The following is a 21451-nucleotide window of genomic DNA, read 5'->3' as shown; positions in this document are numbered from 1 at the left end:
GGCAGCCTTCGGATAAGGACGGATATTCTGAGTGAATACTAACGCAGTGGAAGATATTGCTGCAAAATATAACATATGTAGTTTCTTGGATAGCTAATATAAGCGAGCTTTGAGGCAGAAACTCTGATGAACCATGGTCCATACCCTCAGATATGACAGGAACATTCTGTGTGGTAAGGTTGCCTATAGATTTTGCTGGTGAAACGGTGCGTTTCTGTTCAACGAGGGATTTGGACGGTCATTTACTAAAGATATCAGAAATTAGTCTTCTGTAAAAGAAGCACTGTTGAAAGGGTATATTACAGTCTTTTTAAATCGAGATATGATATTCCATTGTGTCATAGCATATACCCGTCCTATATACTCATCAATAGAATGAGGAGAAATAGTTTCTCCTTGGTTATTAATCAGCCAGTCATTGCACACACGATTGTAATGGGTCTTCAGAGGTCCATAAAGCGAAACATCCACCAGATGCAGTTTGACTGCAATGCGGGTTAAAATGTTCATTACACGCTATTTTGGTAAGCATTCTCTACCACAATGATGTTTACGAAGTTTTCGTGGTGTTCGAGGAGCAATATGATTGGATTTTCTTTCGAATATTTTGAAATTCGGTTAATGTGTTCTAAACAAACACCAAATACCTCAGCAATATTCCATGCAGTGATCCTTGTTAATACCAAGCTATGAGGTGGTATTTTCGTCAGGAAGAAATTCTTGTACTGTCCTGGGTCCAGGAAGCAAAGTGTTACCATTCATGAAATTTTCTTTCACGTTACCACTGTAGGGTTAAGAATAATGAATGTCACGAGTGTGATGTAGAGAAGAATGCTGGTCAAAAGTGCAGTGAACAAAACCACGTTTAAACTATACTATCTAAATATACAATGCATTATAATCAATTTTACGGACTGTGGTATGAATATTAGTTAGTTGCTGGAATATGCTGTTTAGTGGTAATTGAAACGTGTCTGAAAGTATTGGTAAGGAAGAGTGGAATGCCTTTTCTCAACCAATCCTCTACATAGATAAACGACCGCAAGACCACAGGGGCGGATTGTTTGTAGTATTAAAATAAATAGGGCAGCACAGCACAGAATGATCTCGTAGGTGAGTGTAAAAGTATTTGAGCTTAAGTAAGTCTATCCAAAACAAATTTCGTCTGGTGTTTCTGCAGAGCATATACGAACAGTCCTCAATTTTAGTTGAAACATGCCATGAATCATTTCCAAATGTTGTCACAAGGTGACAAAATTCTTCATTTTCGTGAATATATCTTGGGCTTACATATGAAACTACAGTAAACATGGGATAACATCGCACAAATGATATTCCTTTGTCGAACATTCTACTCAAGCACTCGACTTGGCATTGTACGATTTTCATAACGCGCGTAAAAATAGCAGCTGAAATTATGCCATGTCTTGGGACGTGTGATGCTTTACTACTGTGTGGATTGACATGTGTGAAGCCAAACTGGAATGTCGATTAAATGACTTACCACACTCTTTGCATGTGTAAGGTTTTTCTCCTGTGTGGATTAACATGTGTGAAGCCAAATATGAACGTCGATAAAATGCCTTACCACACTCGTGGCATGTGTAGCATCTTTCTCCTTTGTGGATTAACGTGTGTATAGCAAAATCTGAACGTGTACTAAATCCCTTACCACACTCTTGGCACGTGTGTGGTTTTTCTCGTATGTGGATAAACACGTGTCTAACCAAAGATGAACGATGATTAAATCCCTTACCACACTCGTTGCAAGTGTAGCATCTTTTTCCTGCGTGGATTAACATGTGTCTAGCCAAACGTGAACGTAAATTAAATCCCCTACCACACTCTTCGCACGTGTGAGGTTTTTCTTCTGTGTGGATTAAAATATGTGTAGCTAAATCTGAACGTGCACTAAATCCCTTACCACACTCTTGGCACGTGTGTGGTTTTTCTCCTGTGTGGATTAACACGTGATTAACTAAAGCTGAACGATGAATAAAACCCTTACCACACTCGTGGCATGTGTAGCATCTTTCTCCTGCGTGGATTAACATGTGTCTAGCCAAACCTGAACGTGCAGTAAATGCCCTATCACACTCTTGGCACGTGTGTGGCTTTTCTCCTGTGTGGCTTAACTTGTGTGTAGCTAAATGAGCACGATGTTTAAATCCCTGACCACACTCTTGGCACGCGTGAGGTTTTTCTCCTGTATGGAATAACATGTGTCTAGCCAAATATGAACGTCGAGTAAATGACTTACCACACTCTTGGCACGTGTGAGGTTTTTCTCCTGTGTGAATCGACAGGTGTGAAGACAAATGGGAACGTTGATTAAATGACTTACCACACTCTTGGCACGTGTGAGGTTTTTCTCCTGTGTGGATTAACGTGTGTATAGACAAATCAGAACGTCGTTTAAATCCCTTACCACACTCTTGGCACGCATGAGGTTTATCTCCTGTGTGGATTAACATGTGTCTAGCCAAACCTGAACGTGCAGTAAATGCCCTATCACACTCTTGGCACGTGTGTGGCTTTTCTCCTGTGTGGATTAACTTGTGTGTAGCCAAATGAGCACGATTTCTAAATCCCTGACCACACTCTTGGCACGCGTGAGGTTTTTCTCCTGTGTGGAATAACATGTGTCTAGCCAAATATGAACGTCGAGTAAATGACTTACCACACTCTTGGCACTTGTGAGGTTTTTCTCCTGTGTGAATCGACAGGTGTGAAGCCAAACCTGAACGTGCAGTAAATGCCTTACCACACTCTTGGCACGTGTGAGGTTTTTCTCCTGTGTGGATTAACGTGTGTGTAGCCAAATCAGAACGTCGTTTAAATCCCTTACCACACTCTTGGCACGCATGAGGTTTATCTCCTGTGTGGATTAACATGTGTCTAGCCAAATATGAACGTCGAGTAAATGCCCTACCACACTCTTGGCATGTGTGTAACCTTGCTCCTGTACGATTTAACATGTGCGTAGCCAAACATGAACATACACTAAATTCCATTCCACATACTCCGCATTTGTGGGATTTTTGACCTGTGTGCACTAAGTTATTGCTTGACAAAGTTGTACTTTGACTAAAGTGTTTTTCACTCTTTCGGTAGGTATTACGCTTTTCACTCTCCTGAGCTAGAATATGCCTTGACAAAAGTGATGGATGAAACCCCTTGCCAAACTGCATCGAAGTATGAGATTCCTCATGTGAATGAGAAATGGTTTCCTTTAAAGTAATACACGAGTCGTCTTCTCCGTGGAATGGTAATACGTTATCGCGCCTGTAACAAATTCAACAAATAAGGAAATGTGAATGGAGATAATGATTAAGTAGCAACAAAAAAATAATCATTCTCTTTATTTCATGATAAAATTACACTCAATTTTTTTATTACATGAAATATTGTACAAATGTGAAATGGAGTAACACTGAGTAGTTTCCATATCTTTCTATTCTCAAAATAAGAGGCTGTAGTTTGTTTCAATATATCAAATTGAGCCATCGTTTATACCGTGGCTATCATAAGTCTTTGACCGTGGCTGCTTTGAAACAAATGCACAGTACGAGAATTAAATCGAACAGTACGAATCATTTACAGCGTAGTGATTTTAGTTCAGTGGTCTAGGCGATTGGCGAGTAATCTGGAACTTTTTCGATCGAATACACGTCGAGCATTTTTTTTTTTTACTTTAGGAATGTTGATGGCGGTTGACCAGCGATAACACACGCTTTATTACATTCAAATATTTGAATACTTCTTTAATAATTTTTTAATAATAGATTTCTATGACAGACACGCCCCTGTAGTTAAGAAACGTGTTTCGCAACACCCATCACCATGCTAAACCAATGAATTACTTCGTTAATGGCGCGGAGAGATAAAGCTTATCGATAATACAGGAGACATGTTAAAAATAGTGATCCTTCCAATGATAGCACAATATCCTGATACGAAATTCAAAATAATAGGATGTTAAGAAACCGTTGCACTCAAGAAGTAAGGAAGGCAAAACGGCGCTTTGCCTATTAAATACTTGAATTCCAAAATAATGGAGCAGTTCTTTGGAAAAGGCTAAAGTATTAGCTGTTGGGAGATACATAGCCAAGAATGCTGTTAACTATACGCCAGATGAATTGAACACTTTTTTCTGTCAAACCTGTATGGTACCAGCCTCCTTGAAACTGCAAACAATGAATAATATTGTAGCTTCGGAAATTAACTCTCTGTTCTCGTCTTCTCACGTACAGCACATGTATTAAAAGAGATCCAAAGAATTAAATGTAAAGCCATTGGTACAGATGATATTTCAATAACCATGATCAGGAAAATCCTACTGCATGTACTTAATCCCATCACTGACATTTTTAATTACTCTCTTGAAACAGAGACTTTTCCCACAGTATTGAAACTCGCTAAGGTCCCCCCACTTCCAAAAAAGAACAACGCTGATAATATTGCAGACTATCGTCCTATCAGTGTCCTTCCCGAGCTTTCAAAATTTTTTGAATATATTGTAAATGATCAAATTCAGGAATACTTAACAACAAATAATTTATTGGATACATTTCAATCTGGTTTTCGAAGTAATCATAGCACATGCACTGTACTAGTAAACATAACGGAGGATATAAGGTTGGCTATTTATAAAAGAAACCTGACGCTCCTTACTCTACTTGACTATAGTAAGGCATTTCAAACCTTTGATTTTGACATATTAGTTCAGAAATTATCATTATTGTTTAATTTTTCTGAATCCGTGGTTAAATGGTTTCATTCTTACCTTCACGAACGTAAACAAAGAGTAGTGATCAATCAGGATCACATATCGACATGGCATTGTATCAACAGTGGAGTGCCGCAGGGTAGCGTACTAGGTCCCCTTCTCTTTGCCCTTTATATTAATGATCTCCCTAAATCTCTCACCTATTGTAAATACCATATTAACGCTGATGATTTTCAGTTATATGCTTCTTTTCCCCAACAAGATATTAATAATGCGATTGACAAAATAAATACTGAGTTAAACAAAATCAGCGACTGGTCTACGGCTCATGGGTTAAAATTAAATGCAACAAAATCGCAGTGCATCTTAATTGGCTCTCCAAGAATTCTTTCTTCTATTAATATCTATCAGCTCCCAAATATAATATTGTCCAATACTGTTATTCCATTCTCTAGAGCTGCCAAAAATTTCGGAGTCATAATAAATCAAAATTTCTCCTGGTCAGATCAAATAAATGGAGTTTGTAAGAGAGCATTTGGTGCCCTACATACGTAAATTGACTATGAATTTTCTTACCAATATCTTTGAAGATCAAACTTGTCAAGGTGCTGGTGTTCCTACATCTTGACTATTACGACTCAGTCTATTCTGATCTAACAGAAAATCAATCAAAGCGCTTGCAAAGAGTGCAAAATGCCTGCAATGGATTTATTTTCAAAATAACTTACAGGGAACATCTCACATCTTTTTATAAAAAAAACTGTCATGGCTGACGTTAGTCGGAAGAAGAAATTTACATAATCTTACCCTATTGTACAAAATACTTACTACGTCAGAACCATCGTATCTAGCCCGTAGATTTTTATATTTATGAGATTTTCATACTAGAAGCACAAGATCACAAGAAAATTTCTTGCTCTCCATCCGCAGTCACAATTCTGATTCATACTCAAAATCGTTCACAGTAAGTATTACACGCATCTGGAACAGTTTACTTCAAATAATACACAACGTTTCCACAGTCGCCAAATTAAAAAAAAAATCGGTATATTCTCTTCTCTTAAGTAAAGATAAGGACACTGGTAACACATGAGGCATCTTCGTTTTACCAGATTATTAATAACCCACTTATGAACACACAACCAATAGATAACCTATGTTAATTTGTACAGCTTATTCATACCTCTAGTACTGCTATATGCAATATGCAATTTTTGGTTTCTCCATGTTATTTTTGATTCCCCTATTGAATATTATTTTTCAATTTTTGTTTTTTGAAGTGCTTAACCATTTTTTAAATTAAGTAGTATATTGTTTTCCTATGTGGTTCAATACTTTTCTTTTGTAATTGTTAATATTTTCTATATAATGGTGTGTTTTTTAAAAATATATAATGTATGCACGTGGTTAAGTGCTCGAAGAAGGCTGCAGATCCTTAACTTCGCCACGCAAAAGAAGTCATAAATACATAAATAAATAAATAAATAAATAAATACTCGTTTGTTTCAACACTTCAACTATCAAATTTTCAGGAATAATACTAGTGATAATAAATATTATCCGGAAAAATATTTAAAAATTTATTATCGCTCAGGTCATACCATTACAAGCAGAAATAAAAAAAATTGGTCTTGTGTAACGTTGCCCATGAAAAGACGAATTTCTCATCTCGATTCTAAAAACAAACAAAACAAAATCGGGATGAGACTTAACATTTTAATTCCAGACGGGACAAGGCTAATTCACTGTATCGTCATGCTTTGGAGATGAGAATCGAGACGAGACGAAAAGTATCGTAAACATTTCTCGTCTTATCTCGATTCTAGAAATAGTATATGCCACTCTTTAAGCAACAATTTCTATGTAGACTGAATCTTATATATTATTTTGTTAGTTTGTACTTCAGAGCTCACTGATTTATGGTCTGGGTATATATTTTTGTAGCAAGGCTTTTATAATTACATCTGCGAACTCCACACGTTAGTTTATTACAAGCTTTAGTGTTCAATTATATTCAGGTCTTTCTATTACAGTTATTTTCCTGGAAACGTAAAGTAGAATATTTTCTACACGAAATATTAGCAGAAAGCTTTCGTTTAAATTAGAGTAGCTGTACCCCTTCCTCGAAACCCCTACGATTAAGTAAGTTTTGCCGAATTTTAGTGCAACTATAAACTTTTAATACCATTGCTATTATTATTATTATTATTATTATTATTATTATTATTATTATTATTATTATTGAAGTGTTGTAAATTTAATGGTACAACCTGTCCCACCTAGCTCCCGCCTAGTATGCATTGTGCTGAACAAACAACGTGTGCATAGGTTTCCTCTGTGTTCTGCTTCCTCGTACTTTCTTTATTTCAATATTTCTTTCATTCTCATCATCGACGTGTTCTGTAGCTTAGCCGGCATAACCACTACTTAAAAACAAATTTTCTTACGGCTCTTGTTAGTTCAGAATTCATACTTTCTAAACGAAATTTGCCTCGAAACTTTCCGTTATAACATTTAACTAGTACTAGGGAAAATTTCCGTTATAACGTTTAGCTAGTTATAGGGACGTATGTGAGGGTATGTCCTGTTGATCCTGACACTTCTCTCTAATCCCGACTGTTTTGTAACTTCTGGCTAACGCTACGGTCGATTTTACAGATTTTAATACACTGTGTCCTCATACGGAAATTGTTACCTATATTATTATTATTATTATTATTATTATTATTATTATTATTGAATATTTGAGACCTCAATATTACGTCCTACAGCAATGTAAATAAACATACTGAAGATACGGAAATGAAAATAAATTCTTTTAACCCTATATAAGGATAAATTGAGTTATGAGATACTATGCAAAAAAAAAAGGTAGGAAAAAGGTGTCAGCTACTGGATAATGTGAAAATCGAACAGAACCTAAGTAGGATGTGTCTTAATCACAACACCCTTTCGAAGTAACACCTTTTCTTTGGGTAAAGGACAGTAGTATAATAACCTAACTCCTGGGCCAAACTCTAGGCCAACCCATTTTGGAAATATCTTTGACCAGCACAGATTGAGTAGGGTGAGATTAGGCAGGGTGCTTTGCGCATAGGCTTTAATGACATTTAAAATCATAAAATATTTACATCTGAAACTTACATCTAATATTAAAAATAAAAAAGAAGTTTTTATGTCAAATTATACATGCTGGGTTGATTTTCAGAATAAAAGATTGGTTAATGTATCTAATGCTATCGATAAACAAGATCTTGTAACATTAGAGCATCTTGAATAAGCAAACGAAGAGTTTACACAAAAAGAAACTGTAGAATTACCATGTCGATTGGCAAAAGATGATGTTGAGAAACCAGGCATTTTTGTATATAATTTAGCTGCTGCCTACAAATTTATTTATAGAAGTAGTTAATGCATACAGAATCAAGTTTAAATTCATAACTTATAGACACATTTTTAAGTGACATTCTATTTGAAAGTTTTCCATTACATTTTAATATAAATGATCAGTTAAACATTAGACCATCCAAAAATTCTGATTTGAAACAAGGCAAATCGTTAATGCTTATTATGTATGTAGAAAAAGAGGATGAAGATGAATACGAAAACGAATCAAGTGATAATGATAATGTTAGGAGGGTAGTATTAGGTAATGATGAATTTTAAATTTCTATATAATAAACAGGATGTATTGTGTTAAGTGTAAGAAATCAACAGATAGGAAGAAAAACACTATTAGAATTGAAAAAAACAGAATGGAAGATATAGTAAGAAAGGTATTGGTTCAGTATGTGGTGTTACTAAATCGTAATTCGTTAAAAAGAAAGATTGACTAGAACAAGGTAAAGGTATTAGAGAAGACATTATAGAAAAAATTCACAAACGTTCCGGAAAGAATTATCTTAGGTTAAATGTTATTGTTAAAGGTATAGATGATTTATGGCTAGCAGATCTCTTGGAAATGCATAGTGGCATGTTAAAAGGTATCTCCAAGTTAAACAAAGGCTATAAGTATTTGCTAACGATTATAGATGTGTTTTCGAAATATGCTTTTGCAGTTCCTGTTAAAGATAAGAGCGGTAAAAATGTTACACAAGCATTTGAATCCATATTAAGAACGGGAAAACCTAGTAACTTACAAACTGATCAAGGCAAAGAGTTTTACAATAAAAAATTTAAGAAGGTGATGGAGGAAAATAAGATTAATCATTACTCAACCTATAGGGGTAAGAAAGCTTCTGTTGGTGAGAGATTCAATAGAACTCTTAAACAAAACATGTGGAAAAATTTACAACACAAGGAGATTATAAATGGATAGAAATATTACCAACACTAGTTAACAAGTATAATAATTCTATGCATAGAACCATTGGTTTAAAGCCTATAGAAGTGAATAAAAAAAATAAGCAAATAGGAAATCGAAAGGGTTATTTGAAAAAGGATATACACCTAATTGGTCAACAGAAGTATTTGTTATTAGCGAAGTTATACCATCTAATGCACCTACGTATATAATTAAAGCTTTAGAAAAAGAGGATGTGCAAGGTAGATTTTACGAACCAGAACTATTAAAGACGAAACATAAAGATGAATACTTAGTGCAGGTGTTGAGAAAGAAAGGTGACAAAGCATAAGTAAAATGGTTAGTATTTGATGATTCACATAATAGCTGGATAGATAAAAGTAAAGTTGTAGTATAAATTTAAATATTATTTTTATAGAATAAAACCATAATAGGTTAGTTATGAACTAACCATCAAAGTTTGAATGAGATATGTTACGAACAAACTAAAGATATTGGTATGGTATCTTTGGTGATTTTAAACTGATTATAGATAAGAACACAGGTTACTTCAATGCTACTCAATTGTGTGCAATTTTAGAATATTAGAATATTACAATAACAAACTAAGTGGACCGAATTCGGGCCACTTCAAAAACTCACCTTATACAGTAAAACTAGCTGGTTACGAAATAATGTTAAAAAATATTTTCTAAACAATAAATACGAGTACTATGGATAGTTTAAACGTTATTTGTTACGAACAGATTAAAGACATTTATTGGTATGCTATTTTTGGAGATTTTAAATTGATTGTGGATAAGAGTAGAAGATACTTCATTGCTACTAAGTTGTGTCAAGATGGTGGTAAGAGGTTTGATAATTGGTTAAAAAATAAAGTCACAAGTGTTAATAAGATACTATGAGCTAGAATTAACCAACTCCTCTAATTATAGGAATTGCTCTTCCACATACCTAATAAAAGGAGGAGACAAAGAAGCAACCTTAATCATATGTGGAACTTATGTACACAAGAAATATTTCTAGCTGTTGCCTTTTTGTTATCTAAAGATTTTTACAATAAGTGTTATGATATTATCGAAGACTATTTCATCCAAGACTTTAAGCAATATAGAGTTAACAACGAATTACTCCAAACACGAATGCAAGGAATAGAAATAAAGACGGAAAAGTTGTCTTAAGAACAAGGGCTTAAAAAAATAGCAGCACCATATACAGACGAAGATTCAAAAGATAATTGCCTAATCATATACAAGAAGAACAAACTTGCCCTATCCTTTCCCTTATTATGCTATCAGATGCCAAAAGAGAAGTCTACATAAGCCTCTTAATGAGGCAGAAGAAAAATATCCAGATCATGAGATAATATACGAAAAGTTTCGAGGTCCTAACAGTATTAAGTTATTCAACCTAGTGCGAAAAAAATTAGATATTCGTAAAGGTAAGGGTAATGAGTTTTGGACGTCCCTATCAGAAGAAGATTTGGTTAAAGAAATTAAAAAAATTGATTGTTTCTATTATCGGTTAACATCTAGTCCTATGTAAAAACTTTCGATATAACTTTTATGACTATCATTTCAAAAAAACTTAACATCAATATTCGATGTTGATATTTCCAATCTTCCACAGAAAAAAAAACGGATTATCAAAATCAGGATTTTCTTCAGGATATTCATTGTTGTTGTTGTTATTGTTGTTAAGTATAATAACTGTTCTACAGAAAGGACAAGTGTTATTAATTCTTAAATAGGTAAGCATATATTCAACACAGAACACAAGCTTACACGTCATTTTGCATAATTCAGTTTTTGTTTCTTTGCATATTGAGCATTCTTCTGAGTTCTCTATTAAATGTAAACCTGTTAAGAGTAGCATTAGTTTGTTTCTGAGGGACTCGTGACATGCTTATTTACTCTTAACAATTTAAACATATCGATCTTACGTGTGATTTTTATTAGAAAGTTTTCTGAGAACTTCCTATCGCAACAAATGCCTATTATGCTGTTTTTACTCTAAATCTTTGCTTTCGAACTCGAGAACGAATTTTTTGCTTTTATCGTGTAAACAAACATTTGACCAGTAAACTTTATTTTGTTATTTCTCACATGTGCTTCATCTAGCAGTGGTGTAATATCGTGCAAATCGATAATAGAATCAAATTCTCTCAAGAAGGCTGTTAGTTCTATTCCTGAGATGCGACAATTTTTGGAAACTATATCCCAACAGAGTTTGTCTTTAAAGGTCTTTAGGAATGTAAGTATAAGCAAATCTGTTTTGCAAGAGAGTATGCTCCAAAGTAAGTATTCTTGGAATTGTGTGCAAACCTCAATAGCTTGTTTTTGCGAATATTTCTCCAGTTATTTTCTTCACCAAACACGAGCCAATCAACTTTTTCTTTAAATTCATTAACATAATCTTCACTCATTTGTTGACCGTATTTATACGTGTAGTCTTCCCAATGAATATGTCGTCTTGTATGTTCTTTATGGTTTCGTACGAAATCTGGTTTTAAATGATGATAACAACATGAACCATACCTTCGTTCACACAATTTGTCTCAGAAAAGTTTATCACTATACTTATTAATAATGTTTTCGTATCTAACTAAGTCTCTCCTGTTTGATAATCTGACCCAATTGATGTGTTCTTCATAACGTTCTATAAAAGAAAGTGACAGTTTATGGGTTGATGTAACTCAACACAAATGTATCTTGTTTTTGAAGATATGTAGAAAGTTATCAGGTAAGTTCTTTATTTCTAAACTTTGTTTCCATTCTTTGAATTTTCGACTACTAAGTTCATTTATAACTATATTTCTACAAATCGGATTCTGAAAGTAGTTTACAATATGCTCAGGGTTTAACCTTTGAATCGTGTCTTTTATAAGCTCATCTTTATTCATCATTGTTTTATCTTGTTTACTTGGTTGTTGTGAATTTGCAGCAGTTGTTGCTAGAGACTTATTTCTGTGCTCGTTGATTAAGGCTATTATTTTTGCTTTTCTAAGCTTTGAATAACCATGTACTCCGTTCTCTCTACATTATTGCTTAAGTTGGGGGATAGTTTACCTTTCCATAACCTCCTTTTTTTATAATAATAAGAAAGTAGGTATTCATTTTTGTTCATTTCTGTATTTAATAAATATGGATAAGCAGTATGAATGGATACAGAATAAACTTAACCTTATTCATCAAGATCTTCAACTCATAACAGTACTACTAGAAAAACAAATATTAAAAGAACAAGAAATGCTATTAAAAGAAAAAGAGGATGGAGTATTAGAAAGATATACACCAGAATCAAATTGGGATAGCGACAAAAAACTTTAGCCCACAAATGATAGTGACAAAGAACTTGAGCCTACAAATGATAGTGATGAACATGATGAGGTAGATTTGAAAAAATAATAACAAAAATGAATTAGTTTACATTAGATCATTAGTAACATTCATGGGTTATTCCCATAAAAGCAATGTTCTAATACAATATGCTAATAGACATCGAGATTTCCTACGTCACATGAATATTAGCTGTTGTATTAAATAACGAAAATGATTAAAAATTTTTTTTTGTATAATAAAAGCAAGAGAGTAATTATGAATTTAATTAAGCGCACAGTAGTGGAATTAAAAAAAACTTATGTAAAGGAAAGGGGACCAAAAGTTATTCCCGATTAAGGAAAAACAGAACTCATAGACCGTATTAAAGAATATGAAGGTGAGCAAAACAGATTAAAGTTTAGGAAAACTTTCCCATTAAAAAAAGGCATATTGGAAAACCAAAACATAAGAGATTAGGTAGGAAGAGAGCTTTAAAACTGTTTCCATTTAAAAAAGAAGTATTTGAAGAACCAAAAATCAAATCTGAATCAATACCAATCGATGTAAATCGTCAAAATACTACATTTCAATCAAAATTAGAAACATGGAGATTCACAACACAATACAAACCAGAAGATCCAATAGAACATAATATTAAAACAACATCTAAAGCTATATTAAGAAGAATACAACTCAGCTTACAAAAACATGGCTCATTGAAAATTAATAATTCAACTCAGCTTACAAAAACATGGCTCATTGAAAATTAATCTATGTTTGTTCTAAATATAAGAAAGGAAAAGAAATGCAAGAGTTTTATTTTAATACTGAAAACCGAGTAATATATCAATCAACCAATGTAAAGGAACCACTAACTAATATGAAACAAGCATTAAGAACAAGAATGGATGAGTTTCAAGCTTGAAGTTCTGGCTGGGCTCTTATAAACATTAACTTTTTTGAACTAGCAATCGTTAAATATATACCATACAGAGGATCATCATACATAGAATTACCTAAACAGATTCAAACAAAAAGGCAGTAATTAATGTAAAAATTAAGACGGAAAATGCTTCTTATACTCATTATACAGTGCCTTATATCCTACAAATTCACATCCTGAACGAGTAACAAAAGATGATGAACTATTGTCAAACTTAGAATCCATACTAAAAAATATTCATTTTCCTGTAAAACTAAGCGATATTCCAAAAGTCGAAAAATTACTTAATATTTCTATAAATGTCTATGGGAATGACAAAGACTCTCTCTCTCTCTCTCTATGGCCTATGAAACCCGGAGGTTCAATGCCGCGTTCACAAGAGCTCTCCACTGACTTCTATCGTTAGCCAATTGGATCCAGTTTCTAATTTGCATTCCTATCTCTGCGAGATAGATCTTAATATTGTCCTCCCATCTGCGCCTAGGTCTTCCTAATGGTCGTTTTCCGATTGGTCTTCCAGTCAAGGCTTTGAAAGCGTTTCTACTTTCTTCCATTCTAGCTGCATGACCCGCCCATCTAAGCCTCCTAGACTTGACAACCCTCACAATGTTGGGTAAACCATATAAATTATGTAGTTCCTCGTTATGAAGTTTCCGCCATTCCCCATTCTCGTTCCTCTTGGGTCCGAATATTCGTCTCAGGATCTTGTTCTCAAATACTTTCAGGCTATGTTCTTCCCTCAGAGTAAGCGACCATGTTTCGCAGCCATACAGAACAGCATGCAATATTATCGTTTTGTATATTTTAAGTTTCAAATTCCTCGACAGAATTCGCGACGACAAGAGATTTTGAACCGAATAGTATCACGAATTCCCTGCGTTTAGTCGACATTTAAATTCTCCGTGAATATGATTTTCCTCCGTTAATATTGTTCCTAGATATTTGAAACTATCCACTTTATCAAAAGTATTATTTAATATTTTAACGCATCCATAATTTGCTGTATTCCGGTCCCGACGCACTTCCATGTATTTAGTTTTCTTTGCATTTACTTCTAAAGTATGATAAAGACTATTCAATTTATATAATACATCACATACAGACCAAAAAAGAAAAAACTTGTTGAAGAAAATGTCGAGGAAATTGAAGCTTAAAATATACAAAATGATAATTATGCCTGTTGTTTTGTATGGCTCCGAAACATGGTCACTTACTCTGAGGGAAGAACATAGACTGAAGGTATTTGAGAACAAGATCCTTAGACGAATATTCGGACCCAAGAGGAACGCGTATGGGGAATGGCGGAAACTTCATAATGAGGAACTACATAAGTTATATGGTTTACCCAACATTGTTAGGGTCGTCAAGTCTAGAAGGCATAGGTGGGCGGGTCATGTAGCTAGAATGGAAGAAAGTAGAAACGCTTTTAAAGTCTTGACTGGAAGACCAATCGGAAAACGACCATTAGGAAGACCTAGGCGCAGATGGGAGGACAATATCAAGATGGATCTCGCAGAGATAGGAATGCAAAGTAGAAACTGGATCCAATTGGCTAAGGATAGAAGTCAGTGGAGAGCTTTTGTGAACGCGGCATTGAACCTCCGGGTTTCATAGGCCATAGAGTTAGTTAGTTAGTTAGTTGTAGACCAATGTACAGTATTTAGCTTTAACCTCAAAGCACTTTAGCATTCTAATTATTAAATACTTCACGCTATTCTTATGTTCTGATCAAAGCCTTGCGATAACGGGTGTGCTGAAAGTTATAGACACTCAAAAAATGGTCTAGAAGTTATATACAATCAGGAGGACATTATGCGATAGAGTAAAAATGTAATTATGTTTACTGTAATGCAGTTTTAGATGTAAGTTTTTTATGATTTTAAATGGCATAAAACCCTATGCCCAAAGCAACCTGCTCAATCTCACCCTACTCAATCTGTGCTGGTAAAAGATATTTCCAAAATGGGTTGGCCAGAGCTTTGGCCCAGAAGTTAGGTTATTACAATACTAGACATTGGATTACGTATGCGCAATATTGATATATTATCAAAATATATAAAAAGGAATAATTTTAATTTATCAATTTTTCTTGAAGGAATATACGGAACTTCTTGTAAGTGCCGAAAGAAAATATTATTATTATTTCTAGTAAGAGTGCAAGAACACTTAGTAACAATTACACAATGACGTTCCAGGAAAATTTATGACTCAAACTAGGCCTGAAAAATGACCCGTTTCTATTCATGAATCGTTTGCGAAACAAGCGATTTTTTCAGACAGTAGAAATCGAGATTGTAGACTGTGACGTCATGTAATTACTTTTTCCCTGTGAAGGAAGTCGTTTCAACTTTAGTTTGTAAGAACGAGAGAAATCGACAATTCTACATTTTATTACAAATCAGAAATATGATCATTCTAAATTATAATTTCTTTTCTGAATATCCACGGAGAATCGAATCGCGGATCCCTAATACACAAAGCGAATACTCAAGCCACTACCATAATAATGCTCTTTTAAGTAAGTGTGAAGAATCACTCGTCTATGTAGGAAATGCAAACGTTTACAAATGCAATGTTTTATTAACCATGAATCACTGATTTTGGTCATGATAAAATAGTGCAGTCCAGAGAATTCAAGATTAAATTTTAAAAAGACTGAAAGCATCTCTAAAATTTGCCTCTATTCTATTCGGTTATTCTCATTCTACAGGTAATTTCAATAACCTGGAAGGGCAGGGAAACACCAAGGGCATCGTATATTTCAAAGGTTCTCCATCGAGAATCGAAAGTGAGACCCCGCCTACTAATCAATCAGATGGGTGGGGTGCCTGCTTCGTTTCCAAGGCAAGTAAGGTTGAGACGGACAAAATAGTGGTCGTGGGTTTTCTCGGGACACTCGCAATTCCTCATTACACCAATTAATCCATCAACACCTGCTTCAATCATAGTTTTCCTTAGGCTAACAGGCATAAGCGTTGGACATTGGGTGATTTCGTCTTCAAGCTGTTAACCCAGACCAATCCGAATTGAAAAACAGTTGTATTTTCTATTGCTCATTAAGGTTTTCTCACAAAAACAATATGTAGAAAAAGTCATGGCGAATCGTAATTCCATTCAAAAATAAAACAGCAGACTAGCAATACCTTAACCTAAAATGTAACAATTACATATCCTTTAGAACTTTTTCAAAATCTGTACGGATATTCTGGAAAGTGCCACAGCTGGAGTTGGTCATTGAGTCGGTGGGACAGTCGATACTTGGTCAACAGCACGCGACCCACTACAACTCACCACTCACCATGACCCACTGCGATAATGACCCAGAAGTATGTATCTTCTGCACACGAAACTACAGACATGGCAGATTTAATTCTTACACTCTGCATTTGTTTCAAAGCAGTCGCCATTATCTGGTCAAAGACTTATGTCCGACACGACACATACGATATCAGAGTTAACTCAGGTACATACAAAATACTTATTTTGTGCTATATGGAGTAAATGTTTATTATAAGTGAAAATAGAGATCCGTTGTCACTAACATTATTGCTCTATGTGTCAGAAAATTTAAAAATCGGATGAAACTTTTGCAATTGCAGCTACAAGAAACTGTCGCTATGATTAGAAAGAAACAAAGGGACGATATAACAACTTTTAAAATTTTGCACAAGATACGTGATTTCATTAAGCATTCCATTTTAAGGTTGCGCTTTATATAATCTGATACCTTGAGATAGTAAAATTTTGTTTATATTGATATGTAGCGACGTAGTTACATCTCATACATTCTAAATAAACAAATACATTTGAGAAGCATAGAGTTTGTAAATTATTGTTATTATTATGTAGTTATTTGAAATACATGATATAATGATTCCAGAATTCAACGTTAAGGTAATATGGATACCCAACAGCACCTTCGTTACTCTTACATTATTACTAGTGCTTTTATGTTTGTGCTCTCAACATAGAATTTATCACAATCTGCTGCAATGCCATTAGCAAAAATCGAAATATATAATAGGTTTGAAATTCTGCTGTTACAGGACTTTTGCAAACAATGTCCTCGAGTGTTATTAGCATCGTGAAACACTCTAGTCATTATTGCTTTTTTATGCTAAAAGTAAAAAGGGAGTGCGAAGATAAATGCTAGACTCTGAATACCGAAAAATTGAAGAAATATGTTATACATCACATTATAAAATACAGGGAGCTGAACTGTTTGAAATAAATATTTAATATGTTGAGCGTGTTCATTTAAGTGGCATTTTAAGTTACGTTCATTCAAATGGGTATCATAAAGACGGGAACAGAATTGAAACTGTACGTCAAATATTATAATCTGAGTGGTTTCTCTTGTTAGAGAAAGGACAGATGGCACACTAGCTTTTTTACTTTTAAAAAAGTGTCACGTGCAGCAGTTTTCGGAAATAAATATTCAAGAGACAGAAGACGAACAATCTGCATACTACATCTTAGTACAAAAAATTTGACATCAACCTAATCTGCTATTAGCTACAGAAATAGCTGAACCGTGTGAAATTAAATTGTACATGTCTGCAGTTAGCCACAGATGTAGCTCATTTAGAAAATTTTTTAATCTTCTCTTACGTTACTGTCACTAGAATGAAGATCCTACGAGTAAAAGAAAAGATTTAAATTTTACGCTAAAAATGGTGAGTGGATTATGCTTGAGAGGTGTCTTTACGCTATACCAGTGAGCAAGTGATCTAAGACTTACAAAAGAAAACGGGCAATTTCCGCAGGTTTCATAATACATAAATTTACCATATGATATAACATTAATATGCAATGTACAGAACTTCATCACACATTGGCTGATGCACTCAAGTGATCACAATTTTGCTAGCATAAAAAGAATTATAGAAGAACTACGTTTTCAAGAGGATACTGTGAAATTAAGCTGTAAACCTCAAATAAACTTATAGACTTCTTTAGATGTTTTAACAAGAGCAACGTCAAAAGCAGCAAAAAGGCTTGTGGTATACGACTTAAAAATTGTTTACTAGGAAACAAAGTATTTTCGTCATTCTCTTTCAAACTACGCATTTATTCCTTCCGAATGTGCTTCTTTACTTATATTGAGCAATCTACTTATATGGGGAAGTATATCTACATACATCTAGGAAAAAATATCGAACCTGGGACAATAAGCGTAAGCATATCGTGAACCTGGGACAATAAGCATAAGCTTGGTCCTGGTTGTATTTACTGTACTATGTGTGAAATTTAAAAGTTGAGATTAAGCATTGGTTTTCTGCACATTCTTTTGCAGAGGTAGCACCCTCGTGATCAGATGTTTGTTTCGCTGGTTACAAGAAAGTACAACGTAATGAGCATACGTTCGCGAAATTATGAATGAAGGCCGAAATAGTCAATTGATTGGAACAAACGTGACCTTCATTTGAAGTTTTCATAGTAATTTTCCCTGTGTAATTTTAGCAGCAAATATTAATATCTTAAAAATAAAATATATACTTCACTTTAAAGTTTCGTATACATTCAAGAATTTACGAAACTCATTCACTCAGTAATTAACGATAACCGAAGTCCCACATCTCATACATTTAACTTCTCAACTGGATCTCATACTATAATAAACCATACTAAACTAACTAACTCTATGGCCTATGGGACCCGGAGGTTCAGTGCCGCGTTCACAAAAGCTCTCCACTGACTTCTATGCTTAGCTAATTGCATCCAGTTTCTACTCTGTATTCCTATCTCTGCGAGATCCATCTTAATATTGTCCTCCCATCTGCGCCTAGGTCTTCCTAATGGTCGTTTTCCTATGGGTCTACCAGTCAAGACTTTGAAAGCGTTTCTACTTTCTTCCATTCTAGCTACATGACCTGCCCACCTAAGCCTCCTAGACTTGACAACCCTAACAATGTTGGGTAAACCGTATAAACTATGTAGTTCCTCGTTATGAAGCTTCCGCCATTCCCCATTCTCGTTCCTCTTGGGTCCGAATATTCTTCTCAGGATCCTGTTCTCAAATACTTTCAGTCTATGTTCTTCCCTCAGAGTAAGCGACCATGTTTCACAACCATACAGTACAACAGGCATGATTATCGTTTCATATATTTTAAGCTTCAAATTCCTCGACAGAATTCGCGACGACAAGAGATTTTGAACCGAATAGTAACACGAATTCCCTGCTTTTAGTCGACATTTAATTTCTTCGTGAATATGATTTTCGTCTGTTAATATTGATCCTAAATATTTGAAAGTATCCACTTTATCAAAAGCATTATTTAATATTTTAACGCCTCCACAATTTGCCGTATTACGGTCCCGACGCACTTCCATGTATTTAGTTTTCTCTGCATTTACTTCTAAACCCATGTCCCTGCAAGCGCTTAATAAGATCTCTGCATTTATTTCTACTGTTCTCCTATCATCCCCTATTAAATTTACATCATCAGCATATGCCATAACCTGGTGATTGCCGTTCAACTCTAGGCCCTGGTTGCTATCTTTGATTTTCCTTATGGCGTATTCCAGCACAAAGTTAAATAATAATGGCGACAACGCATCTCCTTGTTTCAGGCCATTTTCGACGTGGAAGCTCGTGGACAAAAATTTTTCTACCCGGACTTTACTTTGGGATTCACTTAAACATATCTTAATTAATCTAATTAGCAAGTTCTGTAAGAACGTTGTATAATGTTTCTCTCCTAACCGAGTCGTAAGCCTTTCTAAAATCAATAAATAGTATAATAAACCATGCCAACTTTTATTATTATAGCCCATTCTTAGTTTATCGTATTGTATAATATTATCTTATCGTTTTGGTACACCAACCTTTCACGAAAGTTTTACAGTTCACATGCATATTACTGACGCAAGCGACGTGACCCGCCTATAGTAGACATATCGGTTTCTACTGTAAGTGTTAACTATATATATATAACATGTAAACATTCTTTCCTTCATCTCACGCTAAGTAAGTTATTGAAGATGTAACGTCTTATTGCTGATTGCTAATAACCATTTCTACCCTTTCAGCCCTGACCTTCTAATCAGCAATATATACAATACCAGCCGAACGTGCATCATTGTGCACGTTATTTTTTTCCGAAAGTTAATAGTTAAAAAAAATCATGTTTAGAAGGATTAGTAGATCAAACTAGATTATCGAAACCACTATTCTTTCTTTCTATTTTTTGAGATAAAAGAAATGATCATCCATTTCTCAATCTGGTCTTTCTGTAGAGTTGTTCACAGTTCAGATGAAATTTTGTAAAGCCGGTCAACCGATACCTTCTCCTTCCTGATCGATTGCAAGTGAAACTGTAGCTGCGTGATACGTCTATTCTAACAGCTAAATTTATTCCATTCATAGAGCACTCTGAGGAACTGACATAGAAGCGTTTCACTTCAGATCACGTTATCGCTATCCGAGGAATGAAATAATTATTTTCTACAATCTAGGAAATCATAAGAATATCGTAGGTAAGAGCTATAAAAATATGCTCAATCGTTTTATTTGTAACATGTTTTGAATTTGCATCTATTAATGGCGTGCGTCCAGCTTTTCACCATAGGAGTTATAATTTGAAATCACACCATTTAAAACACAAGTGAAATGACATAAAATTTTCGAGGATCTTACAGAACGAATGGGACTAGATAGGAATCACAAACAATTTCTTAGCTTTTTTTTATTTGAAACGTATTTCCAGACTGTAGTGATTATTGATTCCATTTTCGATTTCGAGTGGTGAATCTTTCAAAGATTGTTATAAATATTTTTACACATCATTGGAATCATTATGTATTGTCCTCGATTACTCAACAGGTACTGATTATTAATATATATTTTTCAGTTATATCTTTTGTATGCTTTGTTAAACAAATGATACACAATACGAATTTTTTGCGCAGTATTAGGTAAAAATTCTTATTATAATACTGCACAAACTTGTATTTTACCAGGTGTCAGGCGAAATTGCACTAGCTTTAGGAAAGAAACGCATATAGAAAGAATTTTGAAATAAGAAACTGATGAGAATAAATAAAAAAACACATTCTTGCGATTTCAATGTCTATTACCGGTACATTTGCAATTCTTTATTGTAATTATAATAATAACTATTATTATAAAAATTAAGCAAAATAAATATCAACAA

General features: G+C 34.3%; 1 protein-coding gene across 1 annotated transcript in view; it reads right to left on the bottom strand.

The window, feature by feature from the left end:
• Positions 1–652: 652 nt before the first annotated feature.
• LOC145690952 (uncharacterized) overlaps positions 653–21451 on the bottom strand; it is a 61359-nt gene continuing 40560 nt past the window's right edge. Inside the window, exon 2 of the mRNA XM_081766415.1 lies at positions 653–3285. Within this exon, the coding sequence (XP_081622541.1) occupies positions 1416–3285 (1870 nt within the window). The 3' untranslated portion in view covers positions 653–1415. The remainder of the gene's footprint in view (positions 3286–21451) is intronic.

Source organism: Thermobia domestica, chromosome 7 (assembly GCF_964235325.1).
Source record: "Thermobia domestica chromosome 7, izTheDome1.hap1.1, whole genome shotgun sequence".
NCBI classification, from domain to species: domain Eukaryota; kingdom Metazoa; phylum Arthropoda; class Insecta; order Zygentoma; family Lepismatidae; genus Thermobia; species Thermobia domestica.
The sequence above is the reverse complement of the archived record's forward strand: the minus strand, read 5'-3'. Positions and strand labels throughout refer to the sequence as shown.